This window comes from Xenopus laevis, chromosome 7L (genome assembly GCF_017654675.1).
Source record: "Xenopus laevis strain J_2021 chromosome 7L, Xenopus_laevis_v10.1, whole genome shotgun sequence".
NCBI lineage: Eukaryota > Metazoa > Chordata > Amphibia > Anura > Pipidae > Xenopus > Xenopus laevis.
This window is the reverse complement of record NC_054383.1, coordinates 102,780,043-102,800,355: the sequence shown is the minus strand read 5'-3', so window position 1 is coordinate 102,800,355 and position 20,313 is coordinate 102,780,043. Positions and strand designations below refer to the sequence as shown.

The 20,313-nt window shown below is 35.8% G+C and overlaps 1 protein-coding gene across 5 annotated transcripts in view; it reads left to right on the top strand.

The window, feature by feature from the left end:
• nphp4.2.L (nephronophthisis 4, gene 2 L homeolog) overlaps nt 1–20,313 on the top strand; it is a 144,853-nt gene that overhangs the window by 63,895 nt on the left and 60,645 nt on the right. For all 5 annotated transcript variants that reach the window (XM_018226111.2, XM_018226112.2, XM_018226110.2 and 2 more), the window contains exons 12-13: nt 8,397–8,452; nt 9,796–9,921. In XM_018226111.2, coding sequence (XP_018081600.1) covers nt 8,397–8,452; nt 9,796–9,921 — 182 coding nt within the window. The remainder of the gene's footprint in view (nt 1–8,396; nt 8,453–9,795; nt 9,922–20,313) is intronic.

The following is a 20,313-nucleotide window of genomic DNA, read 5'->3' as shown; positions in this document are numbered from 1 at the left end:
AGCCAGGCCTTCTGCAGAGTTGATTATCTGTTTAAATCGGGTTCCTTTGTGTCTAGGAGACATATGTTTGGTGCTCCAGGTGAGCCTTTCTGTGCCAAACATAGCTCTTGGCTTCTTTGCTGCACAGATCAACGAGTTGTTGAGTTTTAGAATCATAGACCTTCATTTCTATGTTGCAATATGAGCAGTGGAATTGATCACATGGGTCACAGCCATTGGGTGGTATGTTTTTGACTTGAGTCCTAATTGCTTCTTGTGTGCCCCATAATGGGGACTAACTAACAACTTGCATTTATAATGGGTGCTTTTGAATGATAATATTGTATCCAAACCTTGGGCATGTGTTCCAGTCTGCTTTGGACAATTATGCAAGAATTATTGACCATTAATGTGGGCAAAGGCATCTTCATCTGTCATAACAAACCAGCCTTATGATATTTAGGCAACATAGGTTGGGGTTAGACTGATTTTATGAATCGTGCCTTAAATCTGTAATAGTAACCATGGTATTCTCACCTGTGAAACTGTAACATTATTAAAATATATTCCATGTTTTTATTTAATAGGCAAGGCAGTGCTCCTTTCCTCCCACTGGTTTCAGGCATGAATAAAGCCTTTCTAATTATCCCTTTAAGATTTTTTTTTCCAGTTTGAGCTTTTGATCTTTCAGTTTATCCATTGACAGAGCTGTGTAGGCAGCAGGATTGTTAGTTACTGTGTTTAAATTTCACGCCCCATGATATCAGATGTACCAATATCAAGCAGCCGTCAGCAGTCGGCATCATTGCTTCTAAACTGATTTTAATTCAGCCTAACAGAGCTCATTTCATTCTGCCTACCCGGTGTGTGCGAGTCTTTTCCTAGCCAGCTGCATGTTCCATTCTACACAATGACATTAGTGCCTTTTTCCCTGGATCTGTCAGAAAGCAACCTGTTATGTTCTGATTACCACCTGCCTCATGTCTTTGCATTCAGCTTCAATGGTTAACAATTCCGAAGATCTCTGTTTATTTAAATGCACTATTTGCTAATTCTCTAACAACTGCAGGCATTTCAGTAGGCTGATAGCAGGCATACATGTATTAGTGTAGCAAACACATCCATATAACTGTATAATAAAACTAGCACCCAACTAGTGTTTGACCTATATTCTTCCAGCTCAGCGCTATCAGAGCTTATTCAGGAACAATTGCAGGAAATGGAATTAATTACACGTAACCTTGATTGGAGAACTACCGTTGGAAGTAGGATTGCAAATTTAGGCATATGTTTATAAAGCTGATCAAACAAACGCTATTATAATGTAATTTTCATCAGCACTTAATGCGACAGTACCCAGTGTAAAATTGTGCATATTTATGAAGCTGTGTAGTACTTTATGAAAATGTAGTGAAGAGTCTTAAAACCTGGTGGTAGCTTGACAAAAGCAGCATTGAGTTTTGTGTTTTCCTTTATTTTGCACAGCATTTTCAGGTCAGACATTTTTGTCTGTTTGAATATCCCATTGACTTTGGTAGTCTTTGAGTTAGTTTGGCGTAAAGAAAACGACACACACTTTAATACTCATATAAATTAGTTCCTGATGTATTATTTCGGTAATTGTGATTTATTATATTAATTCACATGTAAGTTCAACACTGGGAATATTTAAATATAGCATTTATTTTGCACCAACTTTTGTACTTTATTTGGTAAAATATTTTACATGTTTTTATACATCTGCCAGTAAAAGTTCTAAGATGTACCCCAATAAGGTTTAACCAAAAGGATTTACTGGGGCAATAAATGCTACCTGCTGGTTGGATGCTGTAGAGCAATATAAGCATCTAAAAGGTCCTGGGGGTGCCAAATATGGGCTGTGATTGGCCATTTGGTAGCCCCTATATAGACTGCCAGCCTACAGGAGACTTGGTTTGGCATTACACATGGATTTTATGCAACCAAAACTTGCCTCCAAGCCTGGAATTAAAATAGAAGCACCTACTTTAAGGCCACTGATAGCAACATCCAAGGGGTTGGAAAGCAAAATGTTGCTCATGAGCCATTGGTTGGAGAAAACTGTTCTAGAGGTAGCAAAAACATCACCATTTTCTACACAGAATAAGACTACATATACATATATTTCAGATCAGTGGCGATCTCTAGTTTCAGAGCTGTGACCCACTGTGATTTCATATGTTGAAATGTTATCGCTACAAAGAGCTCTTATTTAAAGAATTTATTTAGACTGGAAGCTCATGTGTGTACTGCCAAAACACTATGTCAAGTAATTCTATAATTGCATGTTTAAAATAATTCAGTGAAATTACAAAAAATGGGCACGATTTCTTTAAATATAGGTGGAATAACAATAGTTTGTCTTTATTCATTGTAATGCTGTTGAGTTGAGAAGTGCTAAATATCAACTTTGGTTAAATTGAAAAGCAACACATTTTGTCAAGGTCGGCTTTTATAGATCTTTCGTTTTCTCCAGAGGAATTAAACCCAATTAAATTATAATGTTTTGTCTCAGGAAAATTGGTTAAGAACATTTGTTTAAATCTCGATGTAAAAATAATTTCATCTCCTCCAGCTCCCCCTGGCAATGCAGAAGAATGAATTATATCAGCAAATGTACTCTTCTTAAGATGTTAGTTTGTGTGTTTATGTAGGGGAAGGCTGATCACTAGGCCACATATCTGACCAGAAGTAGTAACACCAGGGACATTAACTGCTGACTGGGTTGCTGGATTTTTCTTTTTGTTGATTTATATTTAATGTTGGCTTTGCAATATTTAATGAAGAATGCGCAGCAGGCAATCCTGGGTGCAAAAAAAACGTGTTTTTTTTAACCATATTCTTAGAAGTTGCCCCTAGGCCCTAAAGATGTAGCGATATCCTTTAATATACACAAATTATTCAGTTTAGAGTTTTTTTACCAATGTTTTTCCCCCCCCCCTTGTTTCCTAATTTACATATGCAAATTCGGGTTCTAATTTGGTTCGGTACTTGGCCAAATCTTTGACAAAGGATTTGACACAATCCTAAAATAGTCGATTTGGTGCATCCCTAATTATTATTTATCGCAGTTAATTCTACTTATAATTCCTTGTTTACCAGAGTGAAGTATACAGAAGTTTGAACTAGAGGTATGTGATCTGTTATCTGGAAACCCGTTATCCAGAAAGTTCCAAATTGCGGCAGGGCCATGTCCCATAGACTCAATTTTAATCCTTTGCCTCTGTGATAATAATCCTTTCCCTCTATTATATAATTAATCCTTATTGGTGGCAAAACAATCCTATTGATTTTATTTCGTGTTTAAATGGTTTTATAGTTGACTTAAGGTTTGAAGATCCAAATTACTGACAGATCCTTTTTCTGGAAAACCTGAGGTCTTGAACATTCTAGATAACAGGTCCCATATCTGTATAATGTTATGAAGTAGCTAATTGACTTTGAGAATATACTATCTCTTCCCAGATGGTTGTAAAACAGAAACTATGTTCATTAGGTACAGAATATAAAGTATGTTACTGGTTTATTAGGAGAGTCTTCAAGTATTCTGCAATGAAAAATTAGCTTTCATTTTACTACTAGGTATTACATTAATGAAATGATCTCCCTTTCAGTATATACTAACATAGTTGTCTTTCCAGCAGTTTCATCACCACTATCAATTTGAAGCTCTGCTTTAATGAGACAATGTATTGAGTAGATTCAGAATGACGTTGTTAATGACTGAGCTTGATAGTGGTGCTCCCTGCCAGTGGAAACCTATTGTAATTTGCAGTATTCATGTCTCCCCCATGGCGCTTCTGTACAAAGTAGTTGCAGTGTACCCATAGCACCAACCAGAAATGATCCACCTGTAATGCAGCACAATTTTATTCATCTGTATGTGTAACACATTACAGTCCCTTGGTGCAATTAGTACAGGTATGGGACCTGTGATCCTGAATGCTTTTGGTAATTTGGATTTTCATACCTTAAGTCTACTAGAAAGTCATTTAAACATTAAATAAACCCAATAGGCTGGTTTTGCTTCCAATGAGGATAAAATAATATCTAGTTTGGATCAAGTACAAGGTACTGTTTTATTATTACAGAGAAAAAGGAAATAGTTTTTAAAATTATTTAAAATTATTTAAATTATTTAAATTATTTGGATAAAAATGAAGTCTATGGGAGACGGCCTTCCCATAATTCAGAGCTTTCTGGATAACAGGTTTCCAGATAACTGATCCCATACCTGTATATTTTATGGTAGTACAGGTATGGATCCTGTTATCTAGAGTTCTCGGGACCTGGGGTTTTCCAGAAAAGGGATCTTTCTCTATGGATCTGCATGTGATGCCCTTGAAAGCACAAATAAAGACTTTTTAAAGATAGAGTTTGGTGGTGCTGTTCAAAAATACCTGCTGTATGGATCTCCGTACCATACATCTACTAAAAATGTATTTCTAGGATTAATAGGATTATTTTCCTACAATAAGGATTAATTATAATTTAGTATATATCTTATATCAAGTAAATGCCACGGTTTTATTATTACAAAGAAAAAGGAAATTATTTTTAAAAATTATCTGGTTAAAGTGGAGTCTATGGGAAATGGTCTTCACATAATTCAGAACTTCCTGCATAATGGGTTTCTGGCTAAGAATCCCATACCTGTAATCACATCTGTATGCCTTTGGGTTTTCATTGGTTGTAAGGTGTTTTGCTGCCTTGATTTTTTCCCAAAAGCACCAACCTTGTTAAAGCATGATACTCATATATACCTAGATTTATCAGAATTGTAAAAATGTAGTGATTATTCCAATTTCAAGGCAATGGTGCATGAGAAGATTTTGTTCAAGAGGAAATCTGTTCTGAAAAAAATATATTTAATTTGTGTGTGCCTATTTTTCCGGCCTGCATATTGGATTATTTGGCTTTGCTCTGGAAGGCTGGCAGTCCTTTCTATAGTTTTATTTCAGACAGAACCCAAGAATTCTAGCATTCTAAATGACTAGTAACAAGTAATTGGGACTTTCCAAAGAGATTTGCTCTTGGTGGGGCTGTGAGTTAAAAAATCGGATGGAGCAAAAATCTAATTTTCATGTATGAAGTGTGGATATTTTTATAACAATACTAAAAATAAAATAAAAATAATATAAAAATAATATAAAAAATTGCTAATTTACTGAGGTCTGACATTTGCTTTGGTGTTCTGGAGTATTTTGTTACAGCTGCTCAGTGGCCATAGGAAGTCTTATATGTTGACACTTGGAGAACGGAAAGTACTGGCTGAAGGCAAACATGTCAGATGTATGATTTACCTTTAATAAGGGTTATTCATACTGTAGGTGACACTCCTAGGTTAGGTTAAAATTTAAAATGTAAACTTTTTTTGCGTGTACATTGGTCATGTATTGTCTGGACCCAACATTGGAGAAACTACCTGTACCTGCATATTTTGGCTTTGACTTTTCTTTTGTTTGTCTTTTACCAAGAACTCGATTTGTTCTCATTTTGATAGTAAAATAAAAAAGTCAACTGGGGCCATGTCTTACAGCAATATTACTGGATATCAAGTCAGGAAAAAGCTGTTAAATAAGATAATGAAGAATTCATCCCTTCTCAATTATAGTAGTAGAAAACTTCTAAAGAGGGAAGAATAATGTAAAATAACTGTTAATGGCAAAATATGCCGTGAATCAATGCCATTTAAACCCACGACGACCTTGAGACAGAATAATCAGGTTGGTTTCATTGAACATCAAAGAACAAGAAAATGAAATAGCTTGTAACATTGACCTATCACTGACTGTAGAGAAGGCTATAAATTAAAGTAAGTTTGCAGCTGACAAACTCTACAAAAAGGATGCATGATAAAAGGCACTCAGAGAGCACAAAACTGAGGCATGAAATGTCATTTTTTTTCCATAGCACATTGAAATGCTCAGTCATTCTTTGCTATTTAGTTGAAGAAATACACATGCTATTTACAGACAAGTTAAAATAGACAAATCCTTTCAATAGCAGTTTCATTATTATTTTCTGTGTAATCAATGCTCATCTTTAAACTGCTGTCGGGGGATTTCATTTTTATAAAGCCCAGAGTTCACAGAATACAAGAATAACTTAATATCATAAAAGGAAAAGGAGCTAATCTGTACACTATTAAAGGGAAACTATTCAAGCAGATTTTTTTTGGCCATTTGACAGAGATGGTTCCTTTGCCCTACATAGAAAATAAGCACTTTGTTTGATTATGTTTTATCACCTCTAGTAAGTGAGGAACAAAAGCTAAGTATAATAAGTATTTTCTTATTTGAAGGAGTTACCGTAGCGGTGAATGAGAGATCACCAAAAGAGTGTAGGAAGCATAGGATAAATATATAAAATAAATAATGAAGTTCAGCAGAAAAGTTGCTTAGAAAATGTCTGTCTGTAAAGGTGAGGGTCCCCTTTAAGCATGCCTTTTACTAGAATAAACTTCCCAAACTATATTTGTCAATCTTTTGTTTAAAGGGGATGTGAAGGCAAAATTAATACAGGTATAAGTTCCATTATCCAGAAAGCTCCAAATTACATGAAGGCCTTCTCCCATAGACTCCATTATCATTAAAATAATTATAATTTTTTGTTATTTGCTTTTCTCTGTAATAATACAACAGTACCTTGAACTTGATCCCAATTAAGATTTAAATTATCCTTACTAGAGGGAAAATAATCATATCAAGTTTAATTCATTTAATTATTTTTTGGATGATGATCCAAATTATGGAAAGATCCCTTATCCAGAAAACCCCTGGTCCCGAGCATTCTAGGTAACTGTAATTGCTAAACATTCTATATGCCACTTGCAAAAATTTTGATTGGAACCTTTCTCATGTTGACCTTGAGAAAGGTCCCAATTGGGACCGAAACGTTATGATGGCTATACATGCTTCACTAAATACACTTTTTTATTTAAAAAAAAATAAAAAATACTGACTGAAAATTAGCTAGCATTTGAATGGCTGAAAAATTATGTAGGCAATAGCTCAGCAGATCAGCTGGGGGATTTGTTCTACAAACAGGTAGAATACATTTCAATCAGTATATACTGTATGGCAAAATTGTTCTATATGGCATAAAGAATGTGTTTAGCAATTATTAATATTGCCTTTACATCACCTTTAACAGAGAAGGAGCATTGATTCTATGTTTGTTTGCTGTTCTGAATTCATGGAGTGAATTCATAAAGTAAAAAGTACCAAGTCCGTGATATATAAATCTATAATCTATTTTGGTGCCCTTCAACTCTGGCAATAAGTTTAAACACAAATTCTGAAATTTGCTAACTTACATTTTACATTTCTAAACCTATCTTTTCTACAAATATACTAAGCATAGATTTGTCTCACATGGATAACCTAGGTTTGCATTCCAGTTCTTGTCAGCTGCCATATTTTTGTTTTTATTTCTTAAAATACATTTTTTTGAAGCCCTCTTTGTATAAGTATTCTAATTTAGTTTGGTTCTAGACGTTTACATGGGGATTCTAGAACCTTGATTATTTTTTATTAGACTTTAAGTTGTTGCTTTAAAGGGGTACTTATTGCCATGATCCAGTTTTGACCAAGCTTTAGAGGTGTCCTCTCCCCCCCTCTGGTATAAAGAGGTGTTACAAAAGGCAATCCCAAAACCCAGATGTGGGGGGTTGGTAACTGGATTCTGGTCCAGACACGTGCATTTGCCTATAAAAGCCAACATTGGCTTTGGGCCAGGCCTTCAGCTAGTTGGGTGCTGCCAGCTGTTACTGCACCAGAAACCAGAGGCTTCCATTAGGACAAATAAGGGAGCTATGAAGTATAAGGGAAGTATGAAATGTGCACCAGGATATGGACCAGGTTAGAAACAAATAAACTACAAAAGACAAAATCACGAGACAAAGCCACAAACAAGACCAGATCAAGGTCAAAAACCTGTAGATCAAATACAAAGGACTTGACCAAGGAATGGTAAGAATCTAAAACTGTTATACTAATCAGGAGAGAGGAGACAAGATTCCAAGCACCAAGATTCAAGAACATCCCCATAATGGGCAGGGAATGAGTTAAGAAAATATCATCAATATCATAATTTCACTATTGTCTCCATGACAACTTTGGATGTTTTAGATGTTCAATAAAGGTGGAAAATAATTAAGTGTAAAATTTACTTTCTCAAAGTAATGTAGGAGTAGTTGCCTTTCAGTAATAGTATGTATGTTTTCTCTGGCACTTTACAGGACTCACATAACATAGCATGTGTTATTTTGCAAAGTCGTCTTATGCAGAGTTTATAAAGTCATAGTATATTCTCTTGTGTACTTGCAAAGTTTTCTCTAATTGTTAATACATAGACAAATTCATTGTCTTAACATTTACGATTTCTTTGTTCCATAGCAAAGCTGGTGCCAGAGACAACTTTCTCTCCTTTAGAGTCTCAAGTTGGACCTGCAGTAAGTATGATGTTAGAGTTTTATATCATAGCAAGGTCTTCTGCTGGTTCAATTTGGTATTTGCTGTGAATTAACAAGAAATAGGGTCCACTTACATGAATGACAAATTGTTTGTGTAGTTGCCTGACCAAGGCAGTGATTGTGGTATGAATATTTATGCACGAGTTTACTAAATTAAAGGTAAAGGCAAACTTTAAAAACATTATACTCTATAGGGGGAAAATAATATTGGTCGCTAACGGAAAAAAACGTTTGCAATTCTTTCGTAATGCGAATACATGTTCGCAAAGTGAAGAATTTTTGCCTTTGCCCCTCATGTGACAGTAGGATAGAGATTGCGAATGTTAAACTTTGCAATAGTGTGCAGTGAATATAATAAAAGTTCGCAATTGCAAACCAATTTTTTTGCGACAATATATTAAAAAGCATATATTAAAAAGGTTTGCAATGCGCAATTAAGCCTAATGAAGAATATTACATTGCCAAATGCAAATTTTTATTGTAAAGTTTTGCACTTTGCGAATTTTTTGAAATTTCCCCTATGAACTTTATAAACATAGTGGAAGGGAGAATATTTTTTTTTAAACAAACATACAATCTAGAATTCTCTAGTGAGCACAAGATTAAAGGGAGGGTTCACCTTTAAGTTAACTTTGTTTGGTACAGAATGGCCAATTCCAAGCAATTGGTCTTCATTGTTTATTTTTTTTTTTTTATAGTCTTTCAATTATTTGTCTTTTTCTTCTGACTCTTTCCAGCTTTCACCTGGGGTCATTGACCCCATCTAAAAACAAATGCTCTATAAGGCTTCAAATGTATTGTTATGGCTACTTGTTATTACTGTACATATCTTTCTTTTCAGGCCCTCTCCTGTTTAAATTCTAGTCTCTTATCTAAATCAATGTATGGTTGAGTAATTTAGACCCTAGCGACCAATTTGCTGAAATTGCAAACTGGAGAGCTGCTGCATAAAAAGCTAAATAAATTAAAAACCACAAAAAAGTAAAACCAATGGCAAGTTGTGTCTTTACTTCATGCAAAAAATTAACTCAAAGGTGAGCAACCCATTTAAAAGAGTCCTTGCTCACTTCTGCAACACAGGTGGGAGAGTGGCATACTGTATTCTACTTATAATTTAATACTCTCAAGAAACTGGTATAGAAAACTTTTACAGTAAAATTGACAAGTAAACATATACTACATAGTTGGGTTTTATTTGCCCAAATTTTAAAATATATTTAAATGCTAGGGAATGTTAAGAAAACCGTAATTTACAGGAATTGAACATTCTGACACTTTAAATAGTACATTTTCTTGTCTTTTTCTTGTTTTTCGCTATTTAGTTGTCGATATCCCAGCTGACGACATCTCCTCGTTATCCAGCAATAAGCCATTCTTCTAAAACAGCAATGCAGTACATCCCGAGTCAACTCCTTCCTTCACCGATGGCCTACCAGCTTTCTCATGCTGTAAGTGAATGCCAAAATTGGCAAAATCGCCTGTCAAAAACATTAGGGCACATTTATAGAATGACTTAAGATTTGTTTACACATAGAAAAGCACCCCCACCAAATCTGCCTTAAGGTTATTCCATGAATTTACCTTCTATTCTTTAAAGAAGTGCTTCCCTATATTACAGTTTGGTGTTTCAGGTTGGAACATCCTTTGCAGATAAAGAGATGACTGGTATTTTTTTAATATGAGATTTCTTTGACGATAAAACATTAGAATAATGTCACATGTTACACTCTTAGGTGTTTTTTCTAAGTTCTTTGAAGGGGTGTTTCTATATTAAGTGGCATATTAAAGAATCTTACCAAACTGGAATATATATTTAAGTAAATCTTGCCCTTTTACATATCTTGCCTTGAACCCCCATTTCATGATGGTCTGTGTGCTGCCTCAGAGATCACCTGACCAGAAATATTACAACTCTAACTGTAACAGGAAGAAGTGTTGAAGCAAAAGACAGAACTCTGTCTGTTAATTGGCTCATGTGACCTAAGAAGTATAGTTTGTTTGGTATGTTTGTGTGCACAGTGAATCGTAAGATCCCAGGGGGCGGCCCTTATTTTTTTAAAATGACAATTTTCTATTTATGATTACCCAATGGCACATGCTACTAGAAAAGTATATTATTATGAAAATGGTTTATTTACATGAAGCAGGGTTTAACATATGAGCTGTTTTATGCAATATCTTTTTATAGAGACCTACATTGTTGGGGGGTATGGTTTTCCTTTAAAGCAGTTCTCTAAGAGGACAACAGAGAGTCTGATACCCATGCTTGGGCTTCTAAAAAAAACAAGGTTGGCATAATGCCTTAAATCATTCTGTGTAATATTGCCTTTGTAGTTGTTTTTTTCTGCCTTAAGAGATGTACCTGACTCTTCTCACTTATTGAAGCAATTCCTCCATGCATTTCATGCTCTGAGTCCTGAAAACCATGGACCCTGCACCTAGTTTACACGTTCCTTTCATTTCCAACATTGCTGCAGCAGCAGAGTGAGGCAGAAAAGTGAGCTAAAAAAGAAAAAAACAGAACAATCTGCTTTTAAAATATGCATTCTTTGAAAACTGTGTTTCTTATGTAATGGAAAACTATATAGCACTGCTTAAACTTGCATATAAAATAGGTTTTAATTAAAAGAAAAATATATGCGAAGGTGGTACCTCTTTAAGGACAGAAATCGGGGACATGACTTTGGCAGAGTAGACGGCCAGTGTCTTTCCTAAGGGACTTTTGACAGTTTTTGAAGATAAGCGATGCAACCTGCTCCCAGGTGAATTAAGCTGATTTACATAGGGAGATAATATTGGATGGCTGCCTCAGATACTTAATGTATGACCTACTTTTGGTAACGCTCTAAATTATATACAGAATCATTTAAATTATTCTGTCCTTTCCATTTTCTTTTTACATGCATTATTTTTATTACCAGACAGAAGTGACTTCAGCAGAGGTGCTTAGCATATGAAAACTCATATTAACAAATTAAGAAGACTTTTTTTTCTATTTCCGATGGAAGTTCTTAGTAACCTTCTTTATATTAAAATGCTAGCAGGTGATACATTTATGCCTCTCCAGAGTATACTGAATAATAAGAACAAAGCTTTCAGCCTCTTGACCTTCACTTTTTCTCTTTGATATATGGGCATAGAATGTTTTTAACACTTTGGGGCTGATTTATCAACGGTTGTGAACTTGAATTAACAAAAAGAAAGATTCTTCTGTAGCTTAAGAAATTTAAAGTTCATCAAATATTCTTATTTTACCAGCATTTTCTCTCTGAAACCTTTTTGGAGTTCAAAAGTTCTGAAATCCTTTTACACAAATGGGAACATCACCGTTGGTTTGAATTACAAATCTAAATAAATCTAAATATATCTGTCACTTCAAAGTTTCTGGAGCATATTTGAGTTGCATTTCCATAGAAATCTGTGGAAAGCTTTCACAATTTGAGAAGAATTTTGACACAGGATACATAAATACAAGTGAGAAACTGAATTTAGAATTCTCACTGGTGAGATCAGGTGATAAAAATTGAGAATTTTTTAAAAAAAATTTGCACTGTTTACTTTTAAAGACAATAATAAAAATAAATCCATTATAATTAGTTTATCATGTTTAATCACAGTTTATTTTATATATGTGATGCTGAGTTGGATTAGAGAAAAAATATGTAGCTCACTAGGAAGAAATTCTTTAGTTTAACCTCATTTAGGATGGCAGGAGAAGCCTTTTCTAAGGATCATGTGAGGTTACTCAAAAGCATTTGGTTTAATTATAGATAACTCACATAAATCAATGAGAGTGGCATGCTTTTCATTTAACTTAATGGAATTGTATATTTGTATAAGAACACATTCCCAGCACAGGAAATGGGATTTTATAAAAATCTAAAACAAGTTTTTAAATAGAACTTGTGAGCATTACATATTTATGAATCTAGTAGGACAGGGAGCTATATTAAAGGGGTTGTTCACATTTAAATTAACTTTTAGTATGGTGTAGAGGGTGATATTCTGAGACAATTTGCATTTGGTTTTCATTTTTTATTATTTGTGGTTTTTGAGTTATTTAGCTGTTTATTCAGCAGCTCTCTGGTTTGCAGTTTCAGCCATCTGGTTGCTAGGGCCCACATTACCCTAGCAAACATTCATGGATATGAATAAAAGACTGGAAAATGAATAGGAAAGGCCTGAACAGAAAGACAAGTAATAAAATGTAGCATTAATAATACACTTGAGCCTTACAGAGCATTTTTTTCAGATGGGGTCAGTGACCCCCATGTGAAACCTGGAAAGAGTCGGAAGAAGAAGGCAAATAATTCATATACTAAGAAAAAAAAATTGTAAAAAAGAAAAACTGAAATCCAATTGAAAAGTTGCTTAGAATTGACCATTCTGTAACATACAAAAGGTTAACTTAAAGGTGAACCACCCCTTTAATGCTACCATTTCAACTAAAATGTTAGAGTTGTTATATAATACGGTATATATTATTACAACCTGACATGGCACAAACCTCTTTTAAAATGCCACAACAAAAAAGGGTTGACTCATTAATGTAAAATAAGCTATACATGTCTTGCCACAAAATTGTAGACTGTTGCACTGTTTTATGCAATATCATAGTTCTGATTTATGGAAGAAACTTTAATCAATTGTCAAGTCCAGGGAACATTATAGGGTACTGAGCCAGGGAAATATATGATATCAAAATCAATCACTTACTGAGTAATTCATGGATAATTGTGTATACTCAGTCACAGGGGCGATTCTAGCCCCTCCGCCGCCTGCTGTTGCTGCCCCCCCCCTGGAAATTCGCTCTTAAAGTACCAGGAGCAGCATTTTTGCCGCCCCCTGGTACCTAGTGGGGTGCTGCCGCTGAGGCGACAGCCTCAACTCGCCTCATTGGCGAAGCACCCCTGCTCAGTCGCCTCCATGTGAATGTCGTTCTATCTAGGGATGCACCGAATCCACTTTTTTGGATTCGGCCGAACCCTCGAATCCTTCACGAAAGATTCGGCTGAATACCGAATCCGAAGGGGAAAACATTTTTTACTTCCTTGTTTTCTGACAAAAAGTCACGCAATTTCCCTCCCCACCCCTAATTTGCAAATTAGGATTTGGATTCGATTCAGCCGAATCCTGCTGAAAAAGGCAGACTCCTGGATTCGGTGCATTCTTAGTTCTATCCCTATTGTTAAATCATCAATATAGTTTGCAATAATAAATGTTCTAAAACTGGTAAACATTTCTCAAACTTTTCCACTTCGTGAGTAGAAATTACATTTTCCTGTCTGACAGTAGTGGCCTGTAGATGGCCTTTATCAGATATTTCAAAGGGTGCAAAAGATGTTGGTGTTTTTTTTTTTAATCTGGTTAAATTTCTCAGGCTTGCTGCCTAAATCCTAAAAAAAATAAAAGCTTGCCAGGTTTTAGGTATTTTGTTTTAGCAAAATATGGGAGTTTTACCTGCTCATTAAAAAAGCTATTTTTCCCGGGGTTATTTGAATTACAGGACTTTATTCCCTGTTCACACCCCTTTATAAGTTGTTTGTAGTAGACTGTAAAACATTTTATTTAATATAAACACAAGGTGAAACACTGATATTTGTAACTTATGCTCCGTAGGAAGAGCCTGCTACTGAAATCTATTTATCTAGAAACTTGACTGCATTTGGCTTGTCAGTGCACAAAAATGTATACTTCCGCTCAAAAACCTATCCTTTTTGTGCACTAACTTTCCAATGGCGTTCCTGTCGGTCCACAGTCATGTCAAGGCTGCCTTGCAAGGAAACTTCAGGCAACTGTGCTATTGCCCTAAAGAAGATTTTCTTGAGAAAATCAAAGCAAATATTAGCCAGGATATACAACTTAGATTTTACCTTTTCTTTTCTAAGGCCCAACTACAATAGCATAAGTTGCCTGCAAAAACACTGACATTTTGGGAAAATGAGATTTTCTTTGCCTTGACATAGTATTTAACAGACCAGAAAGGATGGAATGTTGAAGATGATTGTGCTGTGACTTCTGAAAATAGCTTATGCTCTCTGTCTTATCAAACATGTAAACAGAGGCTGGAATATAAGAAATCATATAGCTGACTGCCAGTGTCCTTAACCACCCTATGTAACCTTTGGTTTTAACGATTCACAAACTCGGCTGCCACAATCAAGAATTAGGGGTCACCGCCCTGAGAAAGTACTGGCTTGAAGCCAATAGTCTGAGCTCATGTAAACCATTGCTATTCTGTCTCTGCATTTTATTCTTTTTTACGTAAATGAACAGTGAGAATGACTGGCATCTGGCAGTGTTCAGTGTGAAGTCTGGGATCAGTGCATACTATGGATGTAAAATAACAATGGCGTTTTCGCTCAAAGGTTACACAGTCACTGGCTGCTCTTATCTTCCCGTAATAAGCCCTCTTCCATCTTATGCAGCAGACTAACCTCATAGAAGCTGCAGTGTCAGGGTCATTTACTAACTCTGGTCAGATTTGCATCTAGGCAATAACTCCTAGCAACCAGTGTGCTTTATTTAGATGGCTGCAGGAAGAAACATTGGGAATGGTTGCATGGGTTACTGCACTACTGAAAATTGGCACAACACTGAAAAAATATCGTATGATGACATTGTAAATTTTAAAGGGATACTGTCATGGGAAAATTATTTTTTTTCAAAATGAATCAGTTAATAGTGCTGCCCCAGCAGAATTATGCACTGAAATCCATTTCTCAAAATAGCAAACAGATTTTTTTATATTCAATTTTGAAATCTGACATGGGGCTAGACATATTGTCAATTTCCCAGCTGCCCCAAGTCATGTGACTTGTGCGCTGATAAACTTCAATCACTCTTTACTGCTGTACTGTAAGTTGAAGTGATATCACCCCCCCCATCCCTTCCCCCCCCAGCAGCCAAACAAAAGAACAATGGGAAGGTAACCAGATAGCAGCTCCCTAACACAAGATAACAGCTGCCTGGTAGATCTAAGAACACCACTCAATAGTAAAAACCCATGTCCCACTGAGACACATTCAGGCACAAGTCACATGACCAAGGGCAGCTGGGAAATTGACAACATGTCTAGCCCCATGTCAGATTTCAAAATTGAATATAAAAAAATCTGTTTGCTCTTTTGAGAAATGGATTTCAGTGCAGAAGTCTGCTGGAGTAGCACTATTAACTGATGCGTTTTGATGATGATACGTATCACTACGTATTTTGTGTTGGTTACCTGCACTTTCTAAAATATATTGTTACATTGCAGTATCTAAGGTAAAAGTAATTTTGTATGTACGTTTATCCTAAACTTCCCTGTGTATTTATTTATATTTTGAATGAAGTCGTACAAAAGAAAAGTGCAGTCGCACCCCATAATTGTGTGTGGTTAACTTCACATGACGCACTTATTATAGTTTAACATTTAGTTAGCTAAATTAGTTAGTTAATTCTAATAAGATGTCTCCCCAGAAAGCAATTAGCAATTTAAAAGCTAACCAATTTTTAATGCCGCGTGCGTTCGTAGATTAGTTTTCCAACATGAATAATTGACTAAACCTTGTTTTCTCATTTAAAAAAAACCAAAAACATAAACATACTTGCTATGTATTTGTCATAGTCCATAAAGTGAATTTGGTAATAAGACAGCATAGTAGGTGTCAGGCTTTTTCATTAAAGCTCCCATTGTCTCTTGTAGTCATGCATACAGAGAAACATAAACTTTATGCATATATCTATTAGTGCTGTAGTCTTACCTTGGAAAGATGTTTTTTTTTTACAAGCACAAGTGCCATTTGCAAAGTGCAATTTTTGGTGCAAGTCGCTGTCATTTTTACCCTTAATTGCCTAAGGTGGAAATGCACTTGACACAATTGCCCTGAAATTAGGGGGCACATTTATCAAGGGTCGAATATCGAGGGTTAATTAACCCTCGAATTCGACCCTCAAAGTTAAATCCTTCAAATTCGAATATCGAATTAGAAGGATTTAGCGCAAATACTTCGATCGATCGAAGTAAAAATCGTTTGTTCGAACGATAAAATCCTTCGAATCGAACGATTCAAAGGATTTTAATCGATCGATCGAACGATTTTTCTTCGCTCAAAAAAAGATTAGCAAAGTGATGGGGAAGGTCCCCATAGGCTAACATTGTACCTTGGTAGCTTTATACTACCGAAGTATGTAGTCGAAGTTTTTTTTAAAGAGACTATCGAATAGTCTAATCGTTCGAATTGAAGTCGAAGGTTGTAGTAGCCTATTCGATGGTCGAAGTACCCAAAAAAATACTTTGAAATTCAAAGTTTTTTATATTCGAATCCTTCACTCGAGCTAAGTAAATGTGCCCCTAAGTGTTGAGATGTCGTTGTTTTTACCGTTTTGCCTCAAACATTGCCGGCTGATTCTTTAGATACAAACATACTGTGTCTATTGATGCAGGCCACTGTGGAAACTTTGGAGCCACTGCCAACTTGTAGTCCCAAAAAAATAATTTCATTTGAACAGGTTGATATTGTACTTCGCGCTAAAATTTGCAAGTGCAAGGGGCAGCTTTAGACGCAAGTCTACATGGCTTATCCATTCCAACAGAAGACAGAATTGAGCGAAATAGTCAATGCTGGACTACAGTTGTCAGGAACCAGAGGTTGCTTTTTGTACCATCAGGACCAATAGGGCCTGGTCCTAACATCAAGAGCAATGGAAAACATAATTGGTATTTTTGGAGCTTATGTATTAGAAGTTTGGCCTCAGCTCAAAGATCTCATCATCCTGCCTGTGCTGGTACAATCATCATAGTCTTCCCCTTCTTATCTTTTACTTTATTTTGTGTTCTCATTTTCTATATGACATGGGGCTCATTTATCAACACTGGGCAAATTTGCCCATGGGCAGTAACCCATGGCAACCAATCAGATTGCTGCATTCATTGTTCTACTTGCAGCTGGTTTAAAAAAGCTAATCACAGATTGGTTGCTATAGGTAACTGCCCATGGGCAAATTTGCCCAGTGTTGATAAATGAGCCCCATCGTGTGTTCCCTTCTTTCCTTACTTTATTGTCCCTCCTCTATCTCTTTTATCCTCTTCCCCTTTTTGCTTCTCTACCAATCTGCTGTGCTACCTTTTTCCCTTCATTCTTCAGCACCATTTTGCTTTTGCCTCATACGCATTCACCCACATTTCTTCTGCACTTTCTCTTCTGGTTGAACAGAAGTTGGACTGGGCACTACAGATACAGTGTGCATTGGGATTGGAATGCATTTGCTTTAACTTTGACCTGCAGAGAGGCCAGTGCCACCATGTTCTGTATCTACAGAAGAGTGCAGTCCTACCATCTACTGGCAAATGTTTTCCAATACAAGTAGCAAGTTAGAGCCGTGCTTTTAAGAAAATCACTTAAAATTAAGAGGCTTATTTATCAAAGGTCAAATTTTAGGGGGTTGTGAGCTTTTTTAAACCTCGAATGAACTTACAACTGGAATGGTTTCTAATTTAAGAAAAAAACTTGAATGTAAAAAACTGGAATCAGTGAATCCAGGGTTAACAATCCGAAAACTTGAATTGATCAAGTTTTCGTGAAAAAAAAAACCTCGTATTTATTGCGTTTTAGATTGTTAAACCACCAAAAAAAAATTGGTGGTTTAACTGGTGGTCTACATGACCTTAACAGGTATACATGGTATATTTTTGGAGTCAAAATTAAAGTTTTTTAAAAAAACCTCATTTTTCCAGTTTTTTTTTTAACCTGAAAATTAGAGTTTTGACTGAAAAATACCCTAGAAAATGAACCTTTAATAAATCTTCCCCATAATATATATATTTTTTGTATAGTCTTTATTTTTCAGTTTAAATGATTTTGTTAACAAAATGACATATTGTAATTAGATGGTTATATATTGCGGAGGGGTATAACATTGCATTTGAAAGCCACAATTGATTAAAACAGCTGCATTTCACATCAGTGTGTTCAGGTAAAAAATACAAAAAACAGAAACAATAGCATAAGCAGTGGGGAAAATATTTAACAGGGAAGGGAAATATGTGTAGAAGCTCTTGACTGAGATATTCAATTGAAGCACTATAATCAGGTATGTGGGGTCCCAGCCTATCTATTTAGGGTTGGAAATTAATATTGCTTGACAAAGCGTTGAATGATCAGATATACCTCTGTACTTATCAGATTATTTAAAAAGTGTACATGCTGGCTATGTGTCCCCACTAACTACCATTTTTTTTAAAAATGATCTGCAAATATGGGATACAATCTTGATCATGCATGACTGTATTGCCAAGTGCACTTTTAGGCTCAGGACTGCAGGAAAGGAATAAACACCAGCACACTATGGCCTATAAAACACTTACTACTTTCCAAAACAAAAAGGCTACCTGCAAATAATGCTATGCAATACAAAATATTAAATTTACGTAAGTGAGTAAAACTCTTAAAACATGTGTTCTTAGCTTTATTTTGGTGGTGAAGTTTAACAGAGGTTCCTGGAGAACCACTGACTGTACATGAAGGTAGAACCATGGGGGCCTTGTCGAATAGCCCCACGTTCAAACATGATTAATTGTCTGAGTATGTTCAAAGTCCTAGGTGAGCAGCTTCTTTTCTTGCACATCCATGTACAAGGTGTAATCCTCCAGGCTCATTTCTGGGATACTTTGTGACAAGCAAGCATCACTACCCAAACAAGCTAAATCTATGTTTCCTTGTGACCAGTTAGGACATTTTAAGTGCAGCTGTCTTAATTGCTTGCACACAATGCCAGCAATTCAAAATATATTCTCTCACATCTGAATAACTAAGTCTTTGTCACGGGGGAACCCACTCTTCAGCCTTCAGCTTTTATTTAAACTGTTTTAAAGTGTACCTATTGTTATAAGTAATGTATTGTTATAGTAAGTTCACATTTTACAGTAGAAAGGGATATCTCTTGTGTTTTGTGGAGCACAAATATGTTTCCCTTGTCCTATTAAAGTCAAGGCGCTAAAGGAAAACCAAAATGCTAAACAGTCCTAACAACCTAATTGTAAATTGTAAACAGCTGGCCATTGAAGGTATAATTACAGTATGTTTGTTGCCCTAAAAGCCTATTTCTCATATAAAATGTATTACCTTGACCCCTACATATTTTTGCATATTCAATGTACAATAGAGAACTTTGCGGTATGTTTTTTTAGACCCACGCCAAACGCTCCCACATTGTTTGCTGGACCAACCAGAAGTCATGTCACACAAACCGGTAGTGACATCACGTCCATAAATTTTTACATTGTAATGCATATAACTATGTTTCCCCCCTTGGATGGCCGCCTGAAGCCCGCACCACTGCAGTTTAAGGGTACCACCTGCATGGTGGGGAAATAGTATAATCCGGCTAAATCCAGGTCACTTTACAGGTATTCCGCAGGTATCTGACCCATTGCAGGACTCTAGTGTATAATATTTCTGGATTAAACATTCATACTGACTAGCCAATGAGAAAGCTGTATGAAGCTTAATGACAAATGTGCAACTGAGCAGTTTGGGATTCCAGTGATTGTAGTTATGTTGTGTTAGTCATTGCTGAGCTATATGCAAGGGTTGGATTAGCTTCTTCCTCCACATGCTGTAAATAATGTTGGTATTATACTTTGCAAGCACACATTAACCAAAAAGCTCTCCATCTCAAAACAGATTCTGCTGGAAAGAACACCACAGGCATCCCTATAATATACAAAAAAGCAGACATTAAACTGATAATGCCATATCTAAAATCTCCAGCTTTACTTTCTTTTTTCCCTTTATGATTTACATTCTGCAGGAAGGTGAGCAAACTGGATTTTAAGAATATTAACTTGAAATTCTTTC